The sequence below is a fragment of the Micropterus salmoides genome, unplaced genomic scaffold (assembly GCF_014851395.1).
Source record: "Micropterus salmoides isolate LMB-PRFRI ecotype aquatic unplaced genomic scaffold, ASM1485139v1 Ms_hic_scaffold_3, whole genome shotgun sequence".
Classification (NCBI taxonomy): Eukaryota; Metazoa; Chordata; class Actinopteri; order Centrarchiformes; family Centrarchidae; genus Micropterus; species Micropterus salmoides.
Genome location: NW_024042261.1, coordinates 26444453 through 26467538, shown reverse-complemented (window position 1 = coordinate 26467538; position 23086 = coordinate 26444453). Strand labels below are relative to the sequence as shown.

At 39.9% G+C, this 23086-nt stretch overlaps 2 protein-coding genes across 2 annotated transcripts; one reads left to right on the top strand and one right to left on the bottom strand.

Moving 5' to 3' along the window:
- Positions 1 to 931: 931 nt before the first annotated feature.
- On the bottom strand, positions 932 to 3899 carry LOC119882363 (extracellular calcium-sensing receptor-like). The gene is made up of 6 exons (XM_038692378.1): positions 3760 to 3899; positions 3384 to 3672; positions 2547 to 3302; positions 2238 to 2465; positions 1996 to 2119; positions 932 to 1839 (listed from the first exon to the last, which is right to left on the bottom strand). The coding sequence occupies exons 1-6, from the start codon at positions 3846 to 3848 to the stop codon at positions 932 to 934; spliced, it is 2394 nt and encodes a 797-aa protein (XP_038548306.1). The 5' UTR covers positions 3849 to 3899.
- Positions 3900 to 12456: 8557 nt separating this feature from the next.
- On the top strand, positions 12457 to 19941 carry LOC119882348 (extracellular calcium-sensing receptor-like). Its single transcript, XM_038692365.1, has 12 exons — positions 12457 to 12533; positions 12815 to 13045; positions 15586 to 16225; positions 16423 to 16726; positions 16857 to 16943; positions 17070 to 17177; positions 17283 to 17449; positions 17629 to 18106; positions 18239 to 18469; positions 18583 to 18706; positions 18801 to 19273; positions 19362 to 19941. Exons 3-12 carry the CDS (start codon positions 15966 to 15968, stop codon positions 19800 to 19802), a joined length of 2673 nt encoding a protein of 890 aa, XP_038548293.1. The 5' UTR covers positions 12457 to 12533; positions 12815 to 13045; positions 15586 to 15965; the 3' UTR covers positions 19803 to 19941.
- The last annotated feature ends 3145 nt before the right edge of the window (positions 19942 to 23086 follow it).

Here is a 23086-nt window from a genome sequence, read left to right as displayed (position 1 = left end):
AAAAACAATGTCTCAATTTTTCATTCAACCAAATCTGGTGTTTACTGAACATTACAGACCTTAATTCTAGCCTTACTATAATGGAATGAAACCCTGAAGAGATCACAGGTTTAATGCACAGACCACTGATGCAAGGTTATTTCATTAGTTATGAGTCTCACTGTGCCAGCCCCAATTGTGCTAATTAAAATGAAGTGACAAGTAGTCATGCAAAGCATTTTAAATGTTTTTTATTTATTTATGTGATATACATGAGATTATTTATGTGACATACATAAGAATAATAATACACAAGATTAATACTGTGCATCTCAGTTTGATTACCAACCAAATTTATTGTAAAAGATACTTACTGAAACACATTTTTAAAGTATTTTAGATTAAGCTGTATCACCAGATAGGCAGGATTCAATAAATCATGAATCCATCCATCCATCCATCGTCAACCGCTTATCCTGCGTACAGGGTCGCGGGGGGCTGGAGCCAATCCCAGCTTACATCGGGCGAAAGGCGGGGTACACCCTGGACAGGTCGCCAGTCCATCACAGGGCCACACATAAACAGACAACCAGTATACTCACATCCACATCCACCTAAGGACAATTTTGGAGACACCAATTAACCTAGCATGCATGTCTTTGGATGGTGGGAGGAAGCCGGAGCACCCGGAGAGAACCCTCGCGGACACAAAGAGAACATGCAAACTCCACAGAAATCATGAATGAATGTCTAAAATGAAACTGCCAGTCAAAAATGTTGAATTGACTTTCATTGTAGCTGTTGTCTTGATTCAGAAAAAAGTAAAGCTAACAGTATTTTTGTTTAAATGAATAGTATTGCTCGCGTTATACCAAAACTCCAGTCAAGCCAGAAGCCATGAAATAAAAAAGAAACCTTTATACGGTCATTTCCTTTAAACTAATGTCTAGATTTAATCAGATTGTGTTTTCCCCATCAGATATTTCTTTGTGTTCAGTTCAGGTTTGTGTACAATAATAAAACATTTTGGTGCAAATATACAGATAAGTAGCCCATAACTGGAGGCTAACATAGCAAATATCTCCACAGCTACAGTGAACTTCCCAGGAGAGCTAAAATATGCTGGGATAAAGGTGATCCAGACTGCACAGAACATCAGCATGCTGAAGGTGATAAATTTAGCTTCATTGAAATTATCAGGTAACTTTCGTGCCAAAAAAGCAAGTACAAAACAAAGGACAGCTAGAAGTCCTATGTATCCTAAAACAGCCCAGAAACCTACATCTGAACCAACGTTGCACTCAAGTATAATCTTCTCTTTATAGTGTTTCATATTTTTAAAGGGATAGGGAGGGCTGATTCTCAGCCAAAGAATGCAAATTAAAACTTGTACGAGGGTAAAAGCCACAACACTGAGCCTCTGCTGTGTGGGACCCAACCATTTCATCACATTACTGTCTGGGAGTGTCGCATTAAAGGCCATTAACACCACTATTGTTTTCCCAAGAACACAAGAGATACAGAGGACAAAGGTGATCCCGAATGCTGTGTGTCGCAGCATGCAGGACCACTCAGAGGGCTGACCTATAAAGGTCAGAGAACACAGGAAACACAATGTCAAGGAGAAGAGCAGCAGGAAGCTCAGTTCAGAGTTGTTGGCCTTCACCAAAGGAGTGTCCTTATTGATAAAGAATATAGTGGCCACAATTAAAGTAAGGAGCACACCAAACAAAGTGAAAAATACAAATATTATACCCATTGCCTCAGTGAAGTAGAGGAACTCGACATTTTTCAGTACACATGCATCTCTGTTTTGATTGGACCAATACTCGTCAGGACACTTTTTGCAGTCATTAGAATCTGTAATAGAAATGTTGTCACTATTATTGTAATTTAGTTACGTCCTAAAACCATAAATAAGAGACTGTACCACTGCAAACTTTAGCATGATACACAGAGTGTGGCAAGCAAACAATGTGTGCAAATTTCCATATATCAGGTCTGTGGTACATATACCTGTCCTGTTGCTGATTTCTCCTTCTGCACACGGTGTACAGTCATAGCAGCAGACTGGCTTTCCTTTCTGAAGGACTTTATAAGTTCCTGGACGACAGCTCTCACTGCACACTGACACAGGCAACTTTAAAACAAAGAAAATGAAAATTTTAAACCAGCAATCAAGGTGAAACATCGTCAAACTACATGGCAAAGCCTTGTATTACACAAATGTAGGTGTTACTGTCAATTATGATACTTGCCTCTGTCTGTCCATTAGGCCACATTATGGCTTCAGTCTTGAGGACAAACTTCTGTCCAGTAGGTAGGGAGGCATCATAGTAGCCGACAGGTTTAAACTGGACTGAGCCATCTGATCCATGCTGCCAGTTCACAACCTCATACCGAGCCACTGCTGCTCCAGTGCTGTCAAACCACACCTGGTCCCCATTCTTAATGGTGAAATTCACCTGCTTCAAAGACTCCAACACCTAAAAAGCAGTAAGACAATATGTCAACACATTAATTTAAAGAACTCAGAAATAAACAGTTTAGTAATCAATAATTTTTACCTGCCAGTGAGTAATGTTTACAGTCTTGTCACACCCCTGGCTTTTGGAGCACTTTAAGATGCTATGCAGAGAATGGGCCACAGCATAGATAGCTTTGTAGATGTTACTGGTGTATCTCAGCTCTTCCACATCATCATTATAATCTTTAAGCTCAATTAGATCCTGGTTTTCTTTGCAATTTGACGTTTCTGTCGTGGAGTATCTGTTTGTCTCCTTGCACCTAAACTCTGTCTCCCAGAAATCTTTGATTAAAAAATCAGCCAGGCCGCTGATATTGGCCTTTTGCACAGCAAAACCCAGCGAACCTCCCAGCACACTAAAGCTGGTGGGAGTCACAAGGCTGTCAGCGGTGATCCAGGCCTCCACACCAATAAACTGCCGGCCAGTGATGTTGTGTAGACTCAACTGCTGTAGAAGATTGTTCATCTCTACATGGGCCAGAAAACCAACAATGACCCGGGCAGTGCTCTTTCGGATCACTTCTACCACTTTCATAATTTTTTCTGGCTCTGCCCTGTGAAATTTCTCTGTATACTCAACACACACTCCTTCCTCCTGGGCTGCAGCAAGGAAGATGGCCATGCCGTTGTTGCCATAGTCACTGTCACTGTTGACTGTCCCGACCCAGGTCCAGCCAAAGTGCTTGACCAGTTGGGCGAGGGCTCGGCTTTGGTAAAGATCGCTGGCAATGGTTCTAAAAAAAGAGGGATACTCCTTCCTGCTGCTCAAACACTCACAAGTAGCTGAATGACTTATCTGAGAATAAACAAAGAGAGAGCACAATAAGGACATTTTGCATATAATATACACATTGATACATATAGCCATTCCTCTTACCACTGGTATTTTGAATGGTCCAGTAGTGCGTGACAGCACAATGGTTGAAGAGGATTCAGACTCCCCGATTATAGCATGAACAGCTGATTGACCAGAGCAGCTCTTTCCCTCGGTCCACTCATCACTGTTCATCAGGGCCATCACCGCACGCATTGAGGACAATGTTGAGCCACAGTTGTCATAAATACGGTATCCAATAGAAACATTAGGAAGAAGAAATTCACTTTTGTTTATTTCCTCAATTGCAAAGATCATGGTCTGGGCAAATCGAAATTCCCTGAGGTTTACACTGAGACAAAAAGAGAAAAATACAACTGTGTAGTCACTGTGAAAAATACCAAGAGAAACTATTTTTCAAGCAGTGCTCCCATATTACCTGGAACACGTGAGACGTGTTGGTTTCTCTGTAAAGGAAAGTGGAGGTTGTGTGATTTTGCTGTGGATTGAGAAGGCTCCCCCTATCATGACATTTCCCTCTTTAGAGAGCAGAGGGAACTCTGGACTCCCCAGAATGCGACAGGAGGGAGCTTCTTCCTCCGCACTTCCAAATGCCAAAAGGAGCCCCATGAAAACTAGCTCTGTTATCACATGTGACATTTTCCTCTCCCTGATGGGATAGAGCCATCCAGATCAGGTCAAAGCAGACATAAATGTGACGTTTTATAATCTTAGCTGAGGCCAGGCTCACTGGCCTTTTACTAACCAATCAGAGATAAGCAAGATATTGTTATTGTGCCTTGCCATAAAATTATTGTATGAAATTATTATGCCATGGCAGCTTTAGTTTCTAGTTACTTTGGAGTTCTTTGTAGTTCTTTGTACACAACATATGATACTTTATGAAATATAATTCATTTTTATAGATTAAATTGTCCAGAAGTAAGCTATATAGGTAACGCTCAGATGTTGTCACAGAGAAATGGCGAGCCTATGGACAGGCCCTAATAGATACAGTGGACAATTGGAGATATCATGGCAACCGATCCACAAAACCTTTTAAAGAACATTTTAAAGTAACTGAATAAAAATACTGGTTGGGCAGTAGAGATAAGAATCTCTTGGCACCTCATGATTAGATTTGATAAAAATTCAGAGGGAGGCGATGACTAAGCATTTAATTTGCACATTAAAATCCAAAAGAAACGTCTCCTCAATTGCTTAAAAGGACTACTTTACATCCCTGATTTACTTTAGTAGCCTCAGCTCCTCCGTGGTCAACAGCGTCCTTCCTTTAACAACCAGTTGTCAGACTCCTCTGAAAACTGAAATATAACTATCAGGATGTACAGTATTCTCATTCCTCGACAAGTTAGGTAGTAATGACACTAAGTTAATTAATATTACTCAGTACTAATTTAGCAAACATTACATTGCAACCAAAAAAGAAAACAACGTGCTTTACAGGGGAGATGTTAACGCCAACCGCCTTCGCTTTTCCAGGAGTTGGGGAAACAACAGACTTAACGGACACACTGTGACCTACACTGCACATGTTCTGCCAGACTGACAACTTACTAAATAACTTAAATATTTTCCTCCACTAACTTTCACTATCATGTTCTCCCCGTTCTGCCGCTTGCACTCTCCCTTTCGCTGGTCCACACAAAAAAGTATTGTGTGTACCGAATAATCAACATCATCCATAAATGACTTTTAAAAATGTTATGGCACGTTAAGATTTTCTGTTATTTTACATTACATGCCATATCACTTTTAGGGATTTTCTGCATTTGGACATGTGAATTAAAGTTACACTTTTGACAACTGATCAAAATAAACAATTCAACACACCTGATTTAGCAAGGCATTGGGCCATGTGTTGTTTAATTTGGTGTTATTGTTATTTTTCAGACAAAGGGGAGTAATAGTCAGCTGTTATCCCTCAGAGGCCCTCTTTAATTAAAAAGAAATTGTTGTTTGTGTGTTTGTAGAGATGCATGTTAGTTTTATGAAACACTATAGAGGGTATGTCTTTGGGGGCTGATTTATCAGGAACACATGTGGTGAAGTTCAGGTGCCTCAGGCCTGACCATGACTTACCCCTCAGGATCTTCCCACTCACAAACATAACAACCTCTAACAAACTAACAAACTCCCTCTAGAGTTCATGGTGTCTCCAGCCTCACCTCTCCTCTCGCCTTACACCGGAAACTTCCCTTCTCGAGTGTTGCATCATGATCCACTTCATCAATCTCCAATGGAGAACCTATGCCTTTGTCAAGATACTTCCATTTGACTGTGATGCTGCCCTTTGAACTCAACAAACTTCAATAATTAGAATAGAATTGAAAGTTTATAAATGTTTTGCTTTTAAAATGTGTGAGGGGGAATCAAATCTTAACGTGATGTACTGAATGATAAATAAAGTAGAACATACAGTTTAGGTGTGACACTAACCTCATAATGAATATGAAAAATGTTTCCAAATGATCAACATAGGTGACTTTTGGGCAATACGGTCTGGCTCCTAAATTTGTTTGATGGAGTTGAGGAGCACATGGAAAGACTGTGGAGCAGCTCACATAATCTGACAACTATATATTTGGATTAAGAGAATGCATCTCAATGTTTGTGGTTAGTAGGAAAATAAACACATATAAGGATTAAAAATGACTACATATGCCGACGAAACACAGGACACACCTGAGTCAGTTGTAACATCTTACTACCGCATGTTGATTAACAGTGAAAACAAACTAGTAAGCACGCAAACAAGGTTGCACAATGCATATAGACAGCTAAAAGTAAAGCTAAATGATTGATAGGCTCAGCTTGCCACCTGTAGTGTTTTTAGTAAACTCATGAAAAAAGAACAAAATGCAATGGTTAACCTTTAAAGCACAGTTGTGTCTCCTCAATCTGATAAACACAAGTACAGTCACACAGACACACAATCACACACTAGTCTTTGCTTTGTAAACTAGAGAGAATATCCATTCCATGGACAATGTTGCCATCTTCTGGCATTATTGTGCAACTGCTGAAAAGCTCTCATAATGAAAAAGATGATGATACTGCTACTAATGGTAACATTTAGTATTATAATCATTATGATGATGTTGATGATGATTATTATTATTATTATTAGGAAGAAGAAGAAGGAGTTTATAAAGTGTTCTTGCCATCACAATGAAAGCACAATACTCAAATTAATAAAGTAAGGCAATAAAACAGTAGGACACATTAATAGACAAACATACATACAAATATAAACAAATATACAGACAAGAGATAAATATAAATATGAATGTATACATAAGTGTAAAATAAGAGATAAGAGAAGTATAAAGGCTGAAACGGACCAACAAGGCAAGTATATAACAAAAGGACAATCAACTGCAACTGCATACATTTAAAGCCTTCAATTCAAAACACTTAAGAGTTTTTTTTCACCCAGAGTAGCTCAGTTTAAAGGGGCTACATGTAGTTTTTTAGTGAAATTATCACTTTGTATTACGAACATGTTGTAACCTCACATAAAAATAATCCATTTGCTGGCTTTCTCAGTTGCTTGTAACACCCTCTATGATGCTTCCTATGTGAAGAAATCGAGTTGGAGTCTCTTGCCAACTGAATCTGAACTGTAGGCTACTTGCAGCGACAACACTGCAGCTAATGATACAAAAAAAGAAGCTTTTATGTGCTGAAGCCAGTCAGGCTAAACAAGAATTGGATGGACGTCGGACGAAAACATGATTAACATCAGAAAGGCATTTGAGTAATAGAGACCTCTGCCTTGTTTTCAAACCGACCCAGAGTTGGCTTTCATCCTATTGGACATGTAAGCTAACCTTACTACAAATCATGTGAATTAAATAGATTTTGTGTTTTAGTTGGCTCAAGTTAGATAACATTAGCTTGCCAGCTAACGCCGGTAGCAGGATGATTTGTTCTATCCAATATCAAGGCAGAGGCAGCCAGCTAGATTAGCATGGATCTGGCAAGGTTTGCTTCGTTATGTTCAATTTAGATTCATTGTTGTTTTAACCAATACTCAGATACACTTTTCACTGGTCTCAGTCGCCCACACATAATATACAATACTGCAACATAACGCTGCATAAGTGCATGGATTAGTTCAACGTCAGGCTGATAAAAAAATAGTACTGTAATGTTGCAGTGAGAGTTTACCTGAGTACGTTTTGTTTTAAGACTGTTGTTAGCTAGCCAAAATTAGAATCACGGTTAAAATCACAGGTAATGTGAATTACAGATGCACCTAGCTAACCAAGCTTTCTAGCATCGTCCAAATATGGTCACATCCGGTAGGTAGTTGCAAAAAATCAACATGGGAGCGTACAAACTACCAAACTTGAGGCTTCAAGATGCCAATATACAAAACAATGGGTGATGTCACGATGACTACATCCATTTCTTTTATCCAGTCTATGGTTTTGACCGACGCCGAGTGCTCTTCATTAATTTGAGCATGTGCGTGAGCATAGCCTTGGAAAGTTACCTCACCACTGGAGGCCTCTGAAAACATAGCCACTTTAAGTCAGTGAGATTATAACAAAGCTAAAAAGTTGATCTAAATTTAAATTTGGACTTCCCCTGTGATGTTCCTCCCGAGAATTGTGTAGAAGAGAAAATCCTGACAGTTGCTCATAGTGTTCAAAAAGATTCTTTTATGTAGGTACAAATACTTTAAAACCATATGACCTTGATTCTCACCCAGGCGTTCAGACAGTTCATTTGGCATGGTTTATAGTTTCAATGGCTGCGTGTCTTAAAAACGATTTTAGACTGAATGTTTTTCTCAATTCAATGCTATAATAAAGATTACTTTATACCAGAGGACACTGTGCACTGCTTTTCATCTGAGTTAAAAATGTTCAGAAATCTGACATTGCTTCATGAATCAAAGGATCACATTATGTGACCTTCACAAATACAGAGAAACATCATCTGATGTGAAGTACCAATCCTTACTTCCAGTAGGACTGAAATTTTTAAAAGCACACTAGTGCTTTGTTTGCCAAAGAGCAGCAGAGCCAGAAGGACTTGTGTAAGGTCATCTTTTGTGTTGAGTTTTTTCTCTCTGCCCAACACCTGGCTGTCTTGTGATTATATGGACACCTGGAGAGGTCCTTGCCAAATATGACATTGGCAGATGATATCAGATTATTCGGGGGTGCTTTTGATGTAACCAGGCTGCTTCATCTCTCTGAAGGATGTATGAATAGAACAACATATAAAGGGGCTTGTAGAGGAAAATCTGTATTTGGTCTGCCCAGATATACTATAAACCTGACTGAAATTTAATGTCAACAAGCAGACATTAGAGTTACAACTCAGTGAACAAAGCCAAGCTGTGTAAATTCTTGGGCCAGAATGTACTCAGCCAACAAACTTAGCCAAAAGGTCCTGTGAGGGATGGTTGGAGAGCAGGCCAAGATCCATTAAAGCTTCAATAAAGAAGCAAGGTTACTTTGCCCCAAAAGATTGTGTTGATCCCTTGATAAACAGATGAAATTTATATTATTTATTGTCTCGATTTAGGCTCAAAGCTTTTTATTTCATGTTATTATGATAATTTTGCACATTTTACACATGTACATTGTACATATTTTGTCATGAGACATTTAGTGTATATGGCTTACTCTGGAGTGTTACTGTGGAGTGTTTGTGTTGTTGTCCTTTCACTGAAATCAGTATGTAAAGACAAAAGGATCTAAATGAGAAATCCCAATAACTATTTTTTGCACTTGCATTAAGTGTGTTAAACAGGCTCTGACATGCCAGATTTGTGACATTTAACATAAAGATTATATTTTATTCTCTCCAATATCCAAAAACTAATTAGTGTAGCCTGTACCGAATAATGAATCTGCTGTAGTCTTGCTAATTAATGTGAGCAACTTGTTTTGAAAGTGACAAGATAACCTTCCATTAAAACTCTAAATTAATTAATTTCCAACACAACACCTGGTGAGCTCCTGTTTCATTGCTTTGGGGCCAGATGTCATCAGTCTTGTCGAAAACACTTGCTTGTCTCTGCATGCCCAACTGAGTCTTTGCTCCCCACAGCCCTCTGGGTAAAAGGTAAATTGGCAGGTTTAGGATGATGCCATAAGGCCACCTCCCTTCCAGAATATACACAATAACAAGTTTTCCCAAGTGTGTGTGACGCTTCAGCGCATGTTGTTATTCATGACTGATTGCAATTAAACCAACAGTTGTTGATCGTAAGATATTCCCGATGTGCAAGTTCACAAACAAGTCAATGTCTGCGACAGTCCTTCAACTGTGAACTGGTCATGAAACTCTCATTCTGAAAATCAAACAAAGTTTTCCTGATGCAGATGCTTTTAATGTGGCCTATATTGTTCTGACACACTTTAGGGAACGCTCCAGCGGGCATGTGAACCTTGAAGGGTGCAGCTTTAATATATAAGAATATGTAGGCCAGTAAATACGGTGACATGTCAAAATTTTCACCATCAACTTGTTTTGTATGCTATGCTGAAGCTTTTGAAAATGAACATCAGTATAACCTAAATTAACACTGTGAAACTCATCATTATGAAAACACCCACATGTATTTTGGGCTTTGCTTAGTTCCACAGAAAACACAAAGCATAAATGACTGAATGACTGAGTAATTGAATTAATGAGTGTAACAAATGCACAACCCTAAGGATACATGTTTTTGTGAAAAAAAAAGGATCTCCTTCCACACCAGCATTTTAGCTGCATATCAGAATGGAATAATCATATCTCTGTCTATATAAAAACAACTGAAAACACAGTTGAAGTGGACATTCAGTTACACTGGGCATGCTTGTACCGGTGTAAACAGGAAGCCGATTGTCTACTCCGCAGTTGCAGAAAATTTGGCTAAAGAAGACAGAACTAATAGAGACGAATGAAGTAAATACGGTGGCATTCACAGTATTTGAATAGTACAAAATATTTTAATAAAATATAAAAACAAAAACATTGTCAGTAGCATTGTGTTTTGCTTTGCATGGCTGATAAGACCCAATTAGGAAGCCAAACATAGTGTCTGCGTCATCGTTTTCAAAGTCATACGTTTACGCCTGTCTGCACTAATACACTACCGTAAGGATTTAAAACAAATATGGGGTCAGCAGTACTTTCAAACTTCTCCATTTAAGGTGTTTAGGGATTTGCCATTTTAGTCTTGATGGCAGGCTTAAATGTAGCAAACTGAGTACTGAGTTTTAAAATGAAAGCCTAACCAACAAAGAAAAAGAAAATGAATCAAACATATTTTAAGGCAATTTGCCAGATCCGTTTGTGACAGGATAGACAGAAAACCTGAGGAGGGAGGGGTATGACATACTGGAAGCACTAAGCAATTTTATAGAAGAAAATATGGTGCTCTTAATACATTGTTCTGAAGGCATAACAACTGAGAACAATAAAATGTTATTGGTCATGCTCTGACCATTCAGAAGGGATGCCATCCCAGACTGGTCAGCACCACTTTCCTCCAAACATGTGGGGCAGACTCATCTGCTGGTCATACTGCAGTGTCTGCACACCGCCCCAATGCCAATTCAGTGGGCTCCAATGCATTCTCATTTCCAGGTTGTCAAATACAGATGCATTTTTAACACATGGTTAAAGTTGTGAAACGGTTGCAGTTTGATTGGGTTTAGGCCACAAAACTATTTTGTTAAGGAATGTTAAGGAAAAGGTCATGGTTTGGGTTAAAATAAATAAAAGACACACATGATATAACGTTATGTAACTTAAAACTTTTAAAAATCACTGTTGACTTTTGGTTTTACACGGGACACAAACCTCTGTCTCCTGGGTGAATGCCCTGTATTTGTTTTACCCGTCCATCCACCCCAACAACCTTCTTATGCTGATTTTGTCGCTTTGTATACTATGTTAAATGACATCCTAAAGGCTTTCTGGCAGCTTGGTGCATCTGATGCTGGGGGCTGTGACAAAGCGTCACTATTTGATGACCTGGGAATGAGGCCGGGCTGGGGCTTTATGTCGAATCTGGTTTGATAAGGTTTAGTGGCTACTAAACCTTATCTATTGGCTGATGAGGAAACAAGGAGTAGCCAAGCAAATTAAAAATATATCCCTTAAAAGAAATGAAACTAAATTAACAAAAATGTAGTACAAAGACTGTGAAGCCCCCACGCAAGTCTTTTACCAGCGAACAGACCCATAAAAATAATCATACTCCTAGAAGAGTGAGCTCAAATGACTTGTAGGGGACCAACAATTCACACACATGCAAAACCATGTAGCCAATGCGCAGGTCTCTGGTGTAGTTCTCTTCTGGTCCCTTTGTATTAGCAAACAGCTTGGAGGGACAGATAGGATGAATAATTCACTTTTGCCAATCCTGTATGAGAAAATTGAGTTCACTCCACTGGTGGTAAGTATAAAATACCCTGTCCTTTAAAGTTGTGAGAAACACAACACTGAACTGACGGAGCAGGACAGTGGCCTCTATCAATCAAAACCACTAAAACCTGTCCTAAAATCTAATTTAATGGTGGCTATTGGTCTTCCCAAATCCAGCAGAGCCCAATTCACTGAATGTACTGTAGACATGCATATTGACCGGGTCATTTTAATTTCAACTATTGTGAAGTGAAGGCACAACAGCTATAATCCTGTTGACAGAGGTGTTGATTTACCAGGTGTGAGATGGAATCCCTAAAGTGTCTTCTTTTCTATCCCTGTAGACCTGGCGCGAATACCTCCACAGGGAGGAGGCATCCAAATGAAATGCCTGAATCACCTCAACTGAACAGTGGGTCTGCGCTGAGTCCCTTATGGACGTCTGTCCTTCTTATCCTATCTCTAAGGATGAGTCCAGAGACCCTGCAAAGAAAACTAAAATTGGCAACTTGTATCCATGATCTCGTAGTTTTGGTCATTACCCAGTGCTTTTGACTGTGATGATTGGAACATAGATCAGCCAGTAAATCCAGAGCTTTGACTTCAAGGCAGGGTAGGTAAGTTTGAGAAACTAGCAAGAAACTGCTGCATTTTTGAAAGTATCCAACAGAGAAACTCCCACCCCCTCCCTTCTGGGATCCTTTCAAAGCCACGCCCCCAAAACATGTGAATGCGCGTTGCCGACTCTGCCGGAGGACAAGCACAGTGTGACGAGCGGAGGGCAGCACGATGCAGCGGCTCACATCAGGGGTAAGAAAACATTTAACTTTATCATTATGAAAATAAACAAATAACCCGGTTGTTAGTACTCACTATCAAGCTAGCATGTTAATATTGTATAGGTTTAAAACGACTGACTTTGATTGAGTAACGAGCTGGCTAGCTAACTGGTAGCAACAGGTAGCTGTGCTAGCTAACATTGGGCAAAGCTAAAAACAGGCTGATAGACATTTTCCCGTTTCCATCAGTTACACTAAACGAACGTGAATTTTGTGTTAGACTCATAACATGTATGTTGTTTTGCATGTTAGAGCTTCCACTGTGACAGCATTATTGTCTCCGATGAGAACTGCACTCTAGAGCCAAGCACAGACCGGGTCAGGACCGGGACAGGACCGGGACAGGCCCGGGGTCGAGGCGAAGCAGAGGAGGGAGGGCTGCCAGGGTCCGTGGAAGAAGAGGCAGGACGGGAAGGACAAGGTGCAAGCCGAGCAGCACATACCTGCGTCGAGCTTCGCACTCCAACAATGGCATATGAACAGGTATATATATTTTAATATTAGTCTATTGTCTCCCAGTGTACTTGTCTCAAAGTTTCTCTGGTGTTTCCCCCTAAGCCCTGTGGGTGTCAAAAATTGTTATTACTTTTTTATTATTGTTTACTGATTATAACAACTACAGCTCTGCTTCAGCCATCGGCTCATCTGTGTCATGTACATTGACCTGGTGTGTAATGTGGACACAGAAGTCCTGTTAGAGAACAACGAACCCCTTTTCAATAAAAATATCATGTAGATGAATGTTCTTTCAGCGTATACTGGTGAGAGGTACAGGGCTGTGAAAGACTCCATATCTGCAGGTGACCTGAGGGCACAGTAGAAATAAAACATATAGGGCTTTTTTTTTTTTACTTCTGGTAAAATAAGTAAAGGCATAACAGCACAATTTAAAATAAAAGGTTTTCCCACAGTAGGTTTAGCTATGAACAATGTCAAACTATATTATAGGTAGCTTTTATACCAGAAACAGATCCTTGGGGACCTTTAGCCATCATTGTTTATGTATACTAACGTTGAAATGTCTTTTTCATAACTACAAACACACAGCTACATCACCACATTTGTAAAAGTAACATAGTCAAACACAGTCAAACATCAACTGCAGACACAAGATAATCACACAAACAGATTAGATACAAGGTAAAGATAACGTAAAGTTAGGTGTAAACATAGTATAACAATAAACCTAAGTTATATGGTGAATAACTAAACCGGCACAGGCTACACTTACATTGTCTAACGTAATGTTAGCGTCGGAAAACACAGCTGCTGTTTTCCAGCTTACCTACAGCTAGATAGAATTTATCGTCTCTACTCTGGCTCCTACACCAGTCTGCACTCAGAGCAACAGTTAGCTGTATGCTAAGTAGGTAGCTACCGTTAGCTCTATGCGTAGGTAGCTACGTTTGCTAGCGATGAAAGTAACAAATTACCATCAAACTGATAAAAGCCAGATTACCTCTCCAGCAGAAATAAAGCCACCACGCTGTGTCAGCCCCTCTGTGTTCCTCAGTAGTCACTATCGTTGAAAAGCCATGCAGATATCACCCACCAGTCTGACCTCTTCGCTCGTCAGGTCTGAGCGAGCTGACCGGGTGTGCACATGGGGGCAGCTCTTGTAGCAGCAGGGCTGGTAGCCATGGCAGCGAGGGAGTGTGACAGTCAGTCAGCCAATCACTGTATTCGGTCCGAATGGAACCAGTGGCTGTGTTTACCGCAGCCCTGAGAAGACTACAACCAGCCGATTTTTATACTCTCTTTTTCAGTGCACCTAACTTTTTAATATGCATTGGTGTATATAGACAGTTTCAACAAATATGACAAAAAGTGTTTTAGAACCAACTTGCCTACCCTGCCTTTCAGGCACAGCTCCCTCTTCACCATGTCAGGTCTGATTCAACATCTGTGTTACTGCTGACACAGCATTGATCCACCGGTAGATCTTCTTGTCCCAGCGTACCTCAGAGTGTTCCTTCCACTGTCGAACAATATCCTCTGTCCGGGTCAGCAGTTGTCCTGATGAAAACAGGGCAACTGAAAGCCCTTCTCAATGGTCTTCACAGACTCTTACCATACCCAAGTTTTTCCATTGGCAACCACAGAAGCTGAAGCCCTATGCATCCCAATACTGCTGCTTAAGGAGTCACCTGGGCCCATCACCCTTCTTCACCTCCTTGACCACGGGTGTGCACAAGTCGATTCTTTGGCTAACAACACAACAGGCACAGATAACCTTCTGGACCATAACCATGACTCAGATCTTTGAACACACACTGCAAGCAAGTGTGAACATGTTTCAGATTGAAAACACAGTTGCAATTTCTGTTTTGGAGAGATTTTTTTTCCATCAAAGCCTGACATGTAGTAATGAAGAGAGAGAGTTTTTGGTTATGGCTGCATCTTGTTAACTGTTGGTTTACCTATATGCATTACACATTTTCCAACAACATTGAAACTAAGGAATCAAATTTGATCAGACTTGAAATTCAACGGATTTCTAAAATAATAACCCTCTAAATATTTCAATACTAAAAAAGTATTGAATTGAAATGACTCATGATACTCTTACAACATAAAGTATGTAAAATTATCTTTGCTATGCACTCTTTGGTGTTCTGTTTTGTAGCCTGCAGGGTTTGTCCTGATAATGATATGCATAACTAAAGACTCATTAATTTCTATATTAAACCTGTTTAACCCCACAGAAGGATATTAATAAGACATTAAGACATTAATAGACAGTTTGTAAAAATAATTAAACATTTAGTAAGACAAATTCCTGGATTCATGTGAAGTTACCATTATTTTGAAAGCAAATAACTACATAATGTTTACTTTTTATGTCAGGTAACACTGCAATGTAATATGCTCAGATTAAATGTACATTCAAAACAATACAATACTTTATCATATCTTCCTCTCTATTTATGATTGTGAACAATACTTAAAAGTTTTGGATTCCTTTGTCAGTAGTTCACTAGGTGTATCATGTTTGTTTGTGTGTTTGTCTATGTGTTTCAAAGGTAACGTAGTTTAGCAGCCCTTTGTGACATGGGTCTATTGCCTGTCTCTCCACATCACTGAAGAATGAGTAAGGCCCAGTCAGGCATAGCGCTGTGACACGACACAGCTCATGTCTTTCTTCATTAAGGTCAGGTGCTCATTCCACTTCCTTGTTATTGTTGTTACTTACTGTGAAATTGTTTTTCCATTGATCAGAAGCCCATGAGAAATTAGGTCAATTTCACACTTGTGAAATGAGATTGGTACCATATAAAGGCTACAGGACAGCATCTCTGTGGACTAGCTCTTGCTTTTAAATGAGAACTGACAAACTGTTAGATGCTTACAGGGTTGTTCACGGTTAGTATGTGATATTGACTTTATAGACTGTTTAGAATTGATGAATCATTTTTGGATGAATGGTCTTTCACGGAGAAGGACTGAGCTTCTGTTTTTGAGTGTCCTATGGTATATCATTTTGCCCCACAAGTCCCACCAAGACCAGAGCCAACTATGCAAAATTATCCCAGGTTCGATGTCCCTGCCTGTGCTGGAGAAAAAGGGGGACATCATCTTGGGGGGACTCTTCTCCCTTCATGACATGGTGGTGGAGCCCAGTCTGTCCTTCACCTCTACGCCTCCACCCATACAGTGCACCAGGTAAACCGTTTTTTCAATTTGCACATAGCAAAATTTTGATTAAGCAACTGTAATCTCTTAACTCTTGCTTCCATAGTTTTGTGCATCCATGTTTTGGGTGCAATGTTGACTGAAATAAAACTATTTTCTTACAGGGCTGCACACATATAATTATGTTAAAATGTATAACTGCCTCAAGACATCATCTCTCCTTCCAGATTTAACCTTAGGACATTTCGTTGGATGCAAACTATGATCTTTGCCATCGAGGAGATTAACAGAGATGGAAAACTTCTTCCCAACATCACACTGGGCTATAGGATCTATGACTCATGCAGTACACCCCATCAAGCTCTGAAGGCTGTCATTGAGTTAATGGGGAGTGAGAAAGGTTCAGGGGTTGAAGGAGAGACACAGAGTAAAGTCACATGTCATGGGACCGTACCAGCCGTCATAGGAGACGGAGGCTCTACTCAGTCTCTTGTAGTGGCCCGTTTCCTGGGAGTCTTCCATGTGCCACAGGTATGTTTGTCATAGCTATTCAACAACTGTGACCCAGTGGTTTACTTTGTGTTAAAGCCACAGCAGAGGTCAAAGTCAAAGTCATTATTTAAGAATGTTTTAATGATGAGCATTGTTGTCTTCCATTTAGGTTAGTTATTTCTCCAGCTGTGCTTGTCTCAGTGACAAAAAGGAGTTTCCTGCCTTTTTAAGGACCATGCCCAGTGACCTTTTCCAGGTTAGAGGCGTCACACACTTTGATTACTCCCAATGTAACCTCTACACACAAACAAAACATGTCCACATTTTCATTTATGAAACAAAGTTAATTATTATCTTTGTGTCTTCCTCTTATTACCTCTAGGTAGATGCACTTGTACAACTTGTCAAGCACTTTGGCTGGACTTGGGTGGGTGTGATTGCAGGGGATGATGCTTATGGCCGTGGTGGGGCAAACATCTTTGTCGATGAGGTGGGTCACTTCAGGCTATTTTATCATTTTCAGTGTGTAACTTTTAACATATTGTGAACATAAAATGAAGTAAGTTGTCATTGATTTCTCCTGTTGCTCTCGTAGGTTAGAAAGTTAGGTGCTTGTGTTGCCCTCTATGAGATCATCCCTAAAAACCGAGCACAGACTGCCATTTCATCTATCGTTTCTAAGATCCGCTCCTCTGGGACTCGTGTGGTTCTAGTGTTTGCTGTAGAACAAGATGCAGCTGCATTGTTTGATGTAGCACTCAGGCATGTTTCTCGCTTTTTCACAAATTTTCAACAGCGCTATTGCATTTATAACACGAACAAAATGCAATCAACTTTTGGTTTTATTATTTATTTATTATTTACTGATTCAAGTTTATTCAGTTAGAATTTCTGATGTTTATCTTTACAAAAAATGCCATCTACATATCTCTTGAATTTAGCGAGGGGCTTACTGACACACAGTGGCTGGCCAGTGAGGCCTGGAGCACAGCTGCTGTCCTCTCCACCCCTAAAAAGTACCACCACATCCTCCAGGGTTCTATGGGATTTGCCATTCGACGAGCACGCATCCCTGGATTGCAAGACTTTCTTCTTCGCTTGCATCCCTTGAGCCCAGATGCCGTTGAAGATCCTTTCCTGATACCCTTCTGGGAAGAGGTGTTTCAATGCAGCCTGAGTGTGCAGGCTGAAGGTCAGGAGCGTAATGTTGAGGGTAAACCTCCATGCTCTGGAGCAGAAGAGCTGGGGAGTGTGACAAATATCTATTCAGATGTGTCACAGCTAAGGATTTCCTATAATGTCTATAAGGCTGTGTATGCCATTGCCCATGCACTCAAGGCTACGAGAAGCTGTGTGAAAGCAAAAGGACCATTTCCTTTGCAGGCCTGTCCAGATGCAAACAATATACAGCCATGGCAGGTACCATCTCACTAATTTAGTTCACATTTAAAAAAGTTACAGTCATGCTAAAACAGTGTTTAGAGATACTGGTAATACGACTCTTAACAGTAAGAGTAGTAATATGTGATCGTATGTCCCTTCTTCCCATAGCTACTTCATTACATAAAACAGGTGGACTACTTGAATTCATTTGGTGATGAAACCAAGTTTGATGAGAATGGCGACCCTGCAGGCATGTATGACCTGGTCAACTGGCAGCTGAGACCAAATGGAGAAATGGAGTTTGTCACTATTGGAAAATTTGATGAGACAACCACAGTTGGAAAGCAAAAACTCCAGATCCAGGAACAGAACATTGTATGGATCGGCAACCAAACCAAAGTAGGGATCTTTACAGAATAAAACAATGTTTTGTGAATTGCATTTTGTGCTTTAATATTTTCATTATGTGACTGAGTTGTGACCATTGTAGAATGCATTTCTCTTTTGCTTAGGTTCCCTTATCAGTATGCAGCAGCAATTGTGCCCCAGGTACCCGAAAGGCAATCAGACCTCACTTCCCTATCTGTTGCCATGATTGTGTGGTTTGCAAAGCTGGGGAGATTAGCAATCAGACTGGTAAGGAAATTAACTAGCCCACATTATGTTTAAAAATCAGTTTCAGAGGAAAAGCCACAGTACAGCAGCTAAAGACTTCTTGCATTTCCTTTAGATGCCATAGAGTGTGTGCGCTGCCACCCTGAGTTCTGGTCCAGTGCTGACAGGACAGCCTGTGTCCCTAAACAGGTGGAGTTCCTCTCCTTTAGAGATACAATGGGCATCACACTGATGGCTATTTCCCTCATTGGCACCTTCTGCACCTGTGTTGTAGTCTTCATATTCTCCTGTCACAGAACCACCCCTATTGTCAGGGCCAACAACTCTGAGCTGAGCTTCCTGCTGCTTTTCTCCTTGACTCTGTGTTTCCTGTGTTCTCTGACCTTCATAGGCCAGCCCTCTAAGTGGTCCTGCATGCTGCGCCACACAGCATTTGGGATCACATTTGTCCTATGTATCTCTTGCATTCTGGGGAAAACAATCGTGGTGTTAATGGCCTTCAAGGCTACACATCCAGGCAGTAATGTCATGAAATGGTTTGGGCCTGCACAACAAAAGACAATCATTACCATTTGTACACTGGTCCAGGTAAGGACCGCTGGCATTATATGTGCTTGAATGTTTAGGGGAGCATTTATTCAAATGTTTCAAAGATATTTTTAATTTTTTTATGCAGGTTATAATCTGTACAGTGTGGCTGGTTGTAGCTCCCCCCTCTCCACGGCAACTGATCCCACGTGAGAGTGCTATTGTCATTCTCTTGTGTGACGAAGGTTCACCCATAGCATTTGCTCTCGTCCTGGGCTACATTGGTCTGCTGGCCTGCGCCTGCCTTCTATTGGCCTTCCTGGCAAGGAAACTCCCGGACAACTTCAATGAGGCCAGACTGATCAATTTCAGCATGCTCATTTTCTGCTCAGTGTGGGTAGCCTTTGTTCCCGCCTACATCAGTTCTCCAGGGAAATACTCTACGGTCACAGAGGTATTTGCTATCTTGGCCTCCAGTTATGGACTGCTGGGCTGCATCTTTGTACCAAAGTGCTACATAATTCTACTAAGGCCAGAAAAGAACACAAGGAAACACCTAATGACCAAAGTTGCCACTGACACATTTTAGGATATCATTAATATACCATGCACATTTTATGGATTTATTTTACTGTCTTTTCCCCAGATAAATAAAATATATATGTTGAACTCCCTTCACTTCAAATTTTGTGAGTTTGTGGGAACGGTGGGAAGTGGTTACAGAGAACAAGTTTATAAGCTTCCTGTCCTTGAATATGAACAGTTACACTTTACCACCAGATGGTAGTAGTGTGCTGTTAATGCTGCCTTCTGTCATTTATCAGTAAATGCACAACCATGCTGTCACACACATTTACTCTTACTAATAATGTTCACCAGTGTTTTCATAAATTGTCTTGGATAACATTTTCAATCCTGTACTACTTTGGTGTAATTAAAGATATACTTCAACTTTATTTGTGCATTTGATCAGTGGGGTAGAAAAGACAGGTAGTATAATTACAGACACAATACAAAAACAGTGCATCATGAAAAAGAGGTGAATTTATCCAATTCAAGATGTGAATCAAATGTTTTTTTTATTTTTCCAGCTACATGACACTCCTTTAACGTTCTCAGTGGGAATGTGAAGGACGGCTCATTGCTAAATCTGAATGGTATTTGGCAGCAGTGTCCATGCTGATTTGACCTGAGATAGAATGATGAGGCCCAGGGCCTCTGAGATATGTTATATGGAAATCCCAGCTGTCATTGGTTAATTAAATCCTCATACTCCAGAGGCCTTTACATATAAACATCATGCCTGGCTGTTCCCTGCAATAACAAACTAAAACGTTCAACATTTTCCCAGCTCTCCACAGCTGCTCTCAGGCAAACATTGATTTTCTATCACTGATTGATCTGTTGTTCATACAAAGGCAGAGGAATGGATTAGGAAGATGGAGAGACATTGGTTCTCTGACGTCCTACGGGAATAGACCGGAGAAAAAGGTGTTTGGAGGGGGAGATGGACAAGAGTGTTATTGACACTGTATTACTCGATATAAATTTAATTTACAACATTCATTCATCTTACCGTTTGCATTTTCAACCCTTGTCTTCTGTCCTCTGTCCTGACAGAGATGACTATAAGATTGATTTCTTTGTTTCATTTCAAAGAGTAATTCTTCAGATCATAGTACTGTTTGCTTGATTTAATTAAGGAAAACAAAATAGATTCTCTCCATTCAAGGGTTACATGGTGTGAATGAATAAGAAAAAACTTTGTCTTAATGTCTTCCATAAAATGAATTCTCAGACAAAACACTGAAAAAAGATAAGCTGAGATGTGACAACATGGGTTTGCTGACAGTGTAGATGTATACTCAGATGGGGGAAAAAGATGTAATAAGGGCATGACTTCTACTTACATACAGCTATTTACTCAATCTTGTCATCAATTAGTTTTAAAGGAGGCAAATGCTGACCAGATGGTTTCCCTTTAATGACAAAATACATGCCCTGGGACATGTTAGAGTTAACCTCACCAAAGACAGAGGTTAGAGAAGTAAAACAAAATACTATGTCATGAATATGAATGAAAGGAGGTTTTAGCAGTGATCGGTCTAGAGATACAAGGAGGTGAATAAAACAACACAAACACTTCAAAATTCAGCCTGTACTGTTTGTTTTGTTTTGACAGTATCAAAAGTGTTGCTTAAACTTAATAGTCTTTTTTGAGGAACTAGTTTGTAGGGTTGTTAAGAAAATATTCTTGAAAAGTGTCATTCTGTTGGTGCTGTTAGCAATCCACTTGTGACTTCTGCTTGACAATTATACTGCTTGAAACTTTTCCTCCCACCCAATTTTGAAGTGTTTGCAACTAACACCAGCAATTCAGGAGGCAAATCACAATTACAAATACAGCAAATTGTTGAGTTTGTATTTGTGAGTCATATGCTTCCTGATTAATGTGCATTATGTGTCAGTTTCAGTTTGACAAGCACCATTTTTGTGAGTATTCAAGGCAACACAAATTATTTAATATGGCAAGGGGAAAGGTCTGAAAAAAGGATGACAACATATGCAAAATGAGGATAAAAAAGATTAGCAAAAGTATTCATAATTAGACCCTTATCAACATTAGACAAAATAAAAATGACTGGGTATTTGTGTAGAAACCCTGCAATCTACCCCAAAAAATCACCATAAATTTAAATCAACAGCTGCAGTAGTCTGAGAACAAGCTGAACATTAATAGCCATTTAGTGCAGATGTAGGGCAATCTTATATCACTGTGAGGTAAAACATTACTTCCCACCTTTTGTAAATGCACCAGTGTTACTGATGAAATCATTAGAGGACATGATGTAGCATGACTTTGCATGATCCTTATGTAACGCTACAGAGTTGAGTGAATGATACATGTCTTGCACACATTTATATCATGACCTAAATTCTCTTTTCACAATCACAATTATGGCGTCTCTCTTACCATAATCCTCACCATGTCTGCAATTTTTCCTTCTTGAAACCAACTCCTTTCAGGTAGCCTTTTCTGCAACTTTCTTTCACCTATTATGTGGAGAAACCCAATGTCACAGAGGAGATGGGTACCATACAACCTAGCCGAAACTAATGGTCTCTGCCATAATAGCACCATTCACTGGGGCCCATGTGGTTGTCTATGTATACAAGGGATCGAATAATCTGAAAGTCTCAAAAATTGAAGTAGTGTTAGTGATGATGGCTTTTGTTGATATGGTATGAGTCACTTTGCTTATCTAATTCTCCCCTCCGGTAGGCGCTACAGAGCATTGTATGCCAAAACCAACAAACTTAGGAACAGTTTCTTCCCACAAGCCATCACTCTGATGAATAGCTGATTCTGACTCACGGTGTCAGGAACAATTCTTGTGCAATAACCCAGTAACTCTGTAATCAGCCACCTGTTTACTGGCTAACACTTATTATTTATCCACCATTCTATTTCAGTGCTGTTCATACTGTTATTGTCATATTGTAGATACTGTATACCAATCCACCTACCTCAAGTCATAACTCCTACACAAACTGCTTGTACTAATTTATTCCAGCATCCTTTGCACTATGCTTCATTGCACTGTATACATGTACCTGCACCTGTATATCACATCCACCTCCGATATGTACATACTCCTGCATCCTTTGCACTCTGCTCACTGCACTATTTGGCAATATGTCTATATTGTTTTTGTTCATAGTGTGTATATTTGTGTTGTCTACACTGAAGTCTGTGTCTGATATTATTTTATTTTTATTTTATTATTTTTGTATGAGTAAGCACATTGTGAGCAATTTACAATCCTGAGTCAAATTGCTTTTATGTGTACACATACCTGGCAATAAAAGCTG

What these genes read in the sequence shown, in the direction of transcription:
- LOC119882363 (XM_038692378.1), bottom strand. Translation starts at nt 3,848, where the DNA reads ATGATAGGGGGAGCCTTCTCAATCCACAGCAAAATCACACAACCTCCA. An exon ending in ACACGTCTCACGTGTTCCAG is followed by an intron (nt 3,673 to 3,759) that starts GTAATATGGGAG and finishes TTTTTGTCTCAG; the next exon opens with TGTAAACCTCAGGGAATTTC. An exon ending in AGAAATCAGCAACAGGACAG is followed by an intron (nt 1,840 to 1,995) that starts GTATATGTACCA and finishes TTTCTATTACAG; the next exon opens with ATTCTAATGACTGCAAAAAG.
- LOC119882348 (XM_038692365.1), top strand. Translation starts at nt 15,966, where the DNA reads ATGAATCATTTTTGGATGAATGGTCTTTCACGGAGAAGGACTGAGCTT. An exon ending in TGCCCAGTGACCTTTTCCAG is followed by an intron (nt 16,944 to 17,069) that starts GTTAGAGGCGTC and finishes TATTACCTCTAG; the next exon opens with GTAGATGCACTTGTACAACT. An exon ending in TTGTTTGATGTAGCACTCAG is followed by an intron (nt 17,450 to 17,628) that starts GCATGTTTCTCG and finishes TCTTGAATTTAG; the next exon opens with CGAGGGGCTTACTGACACAC.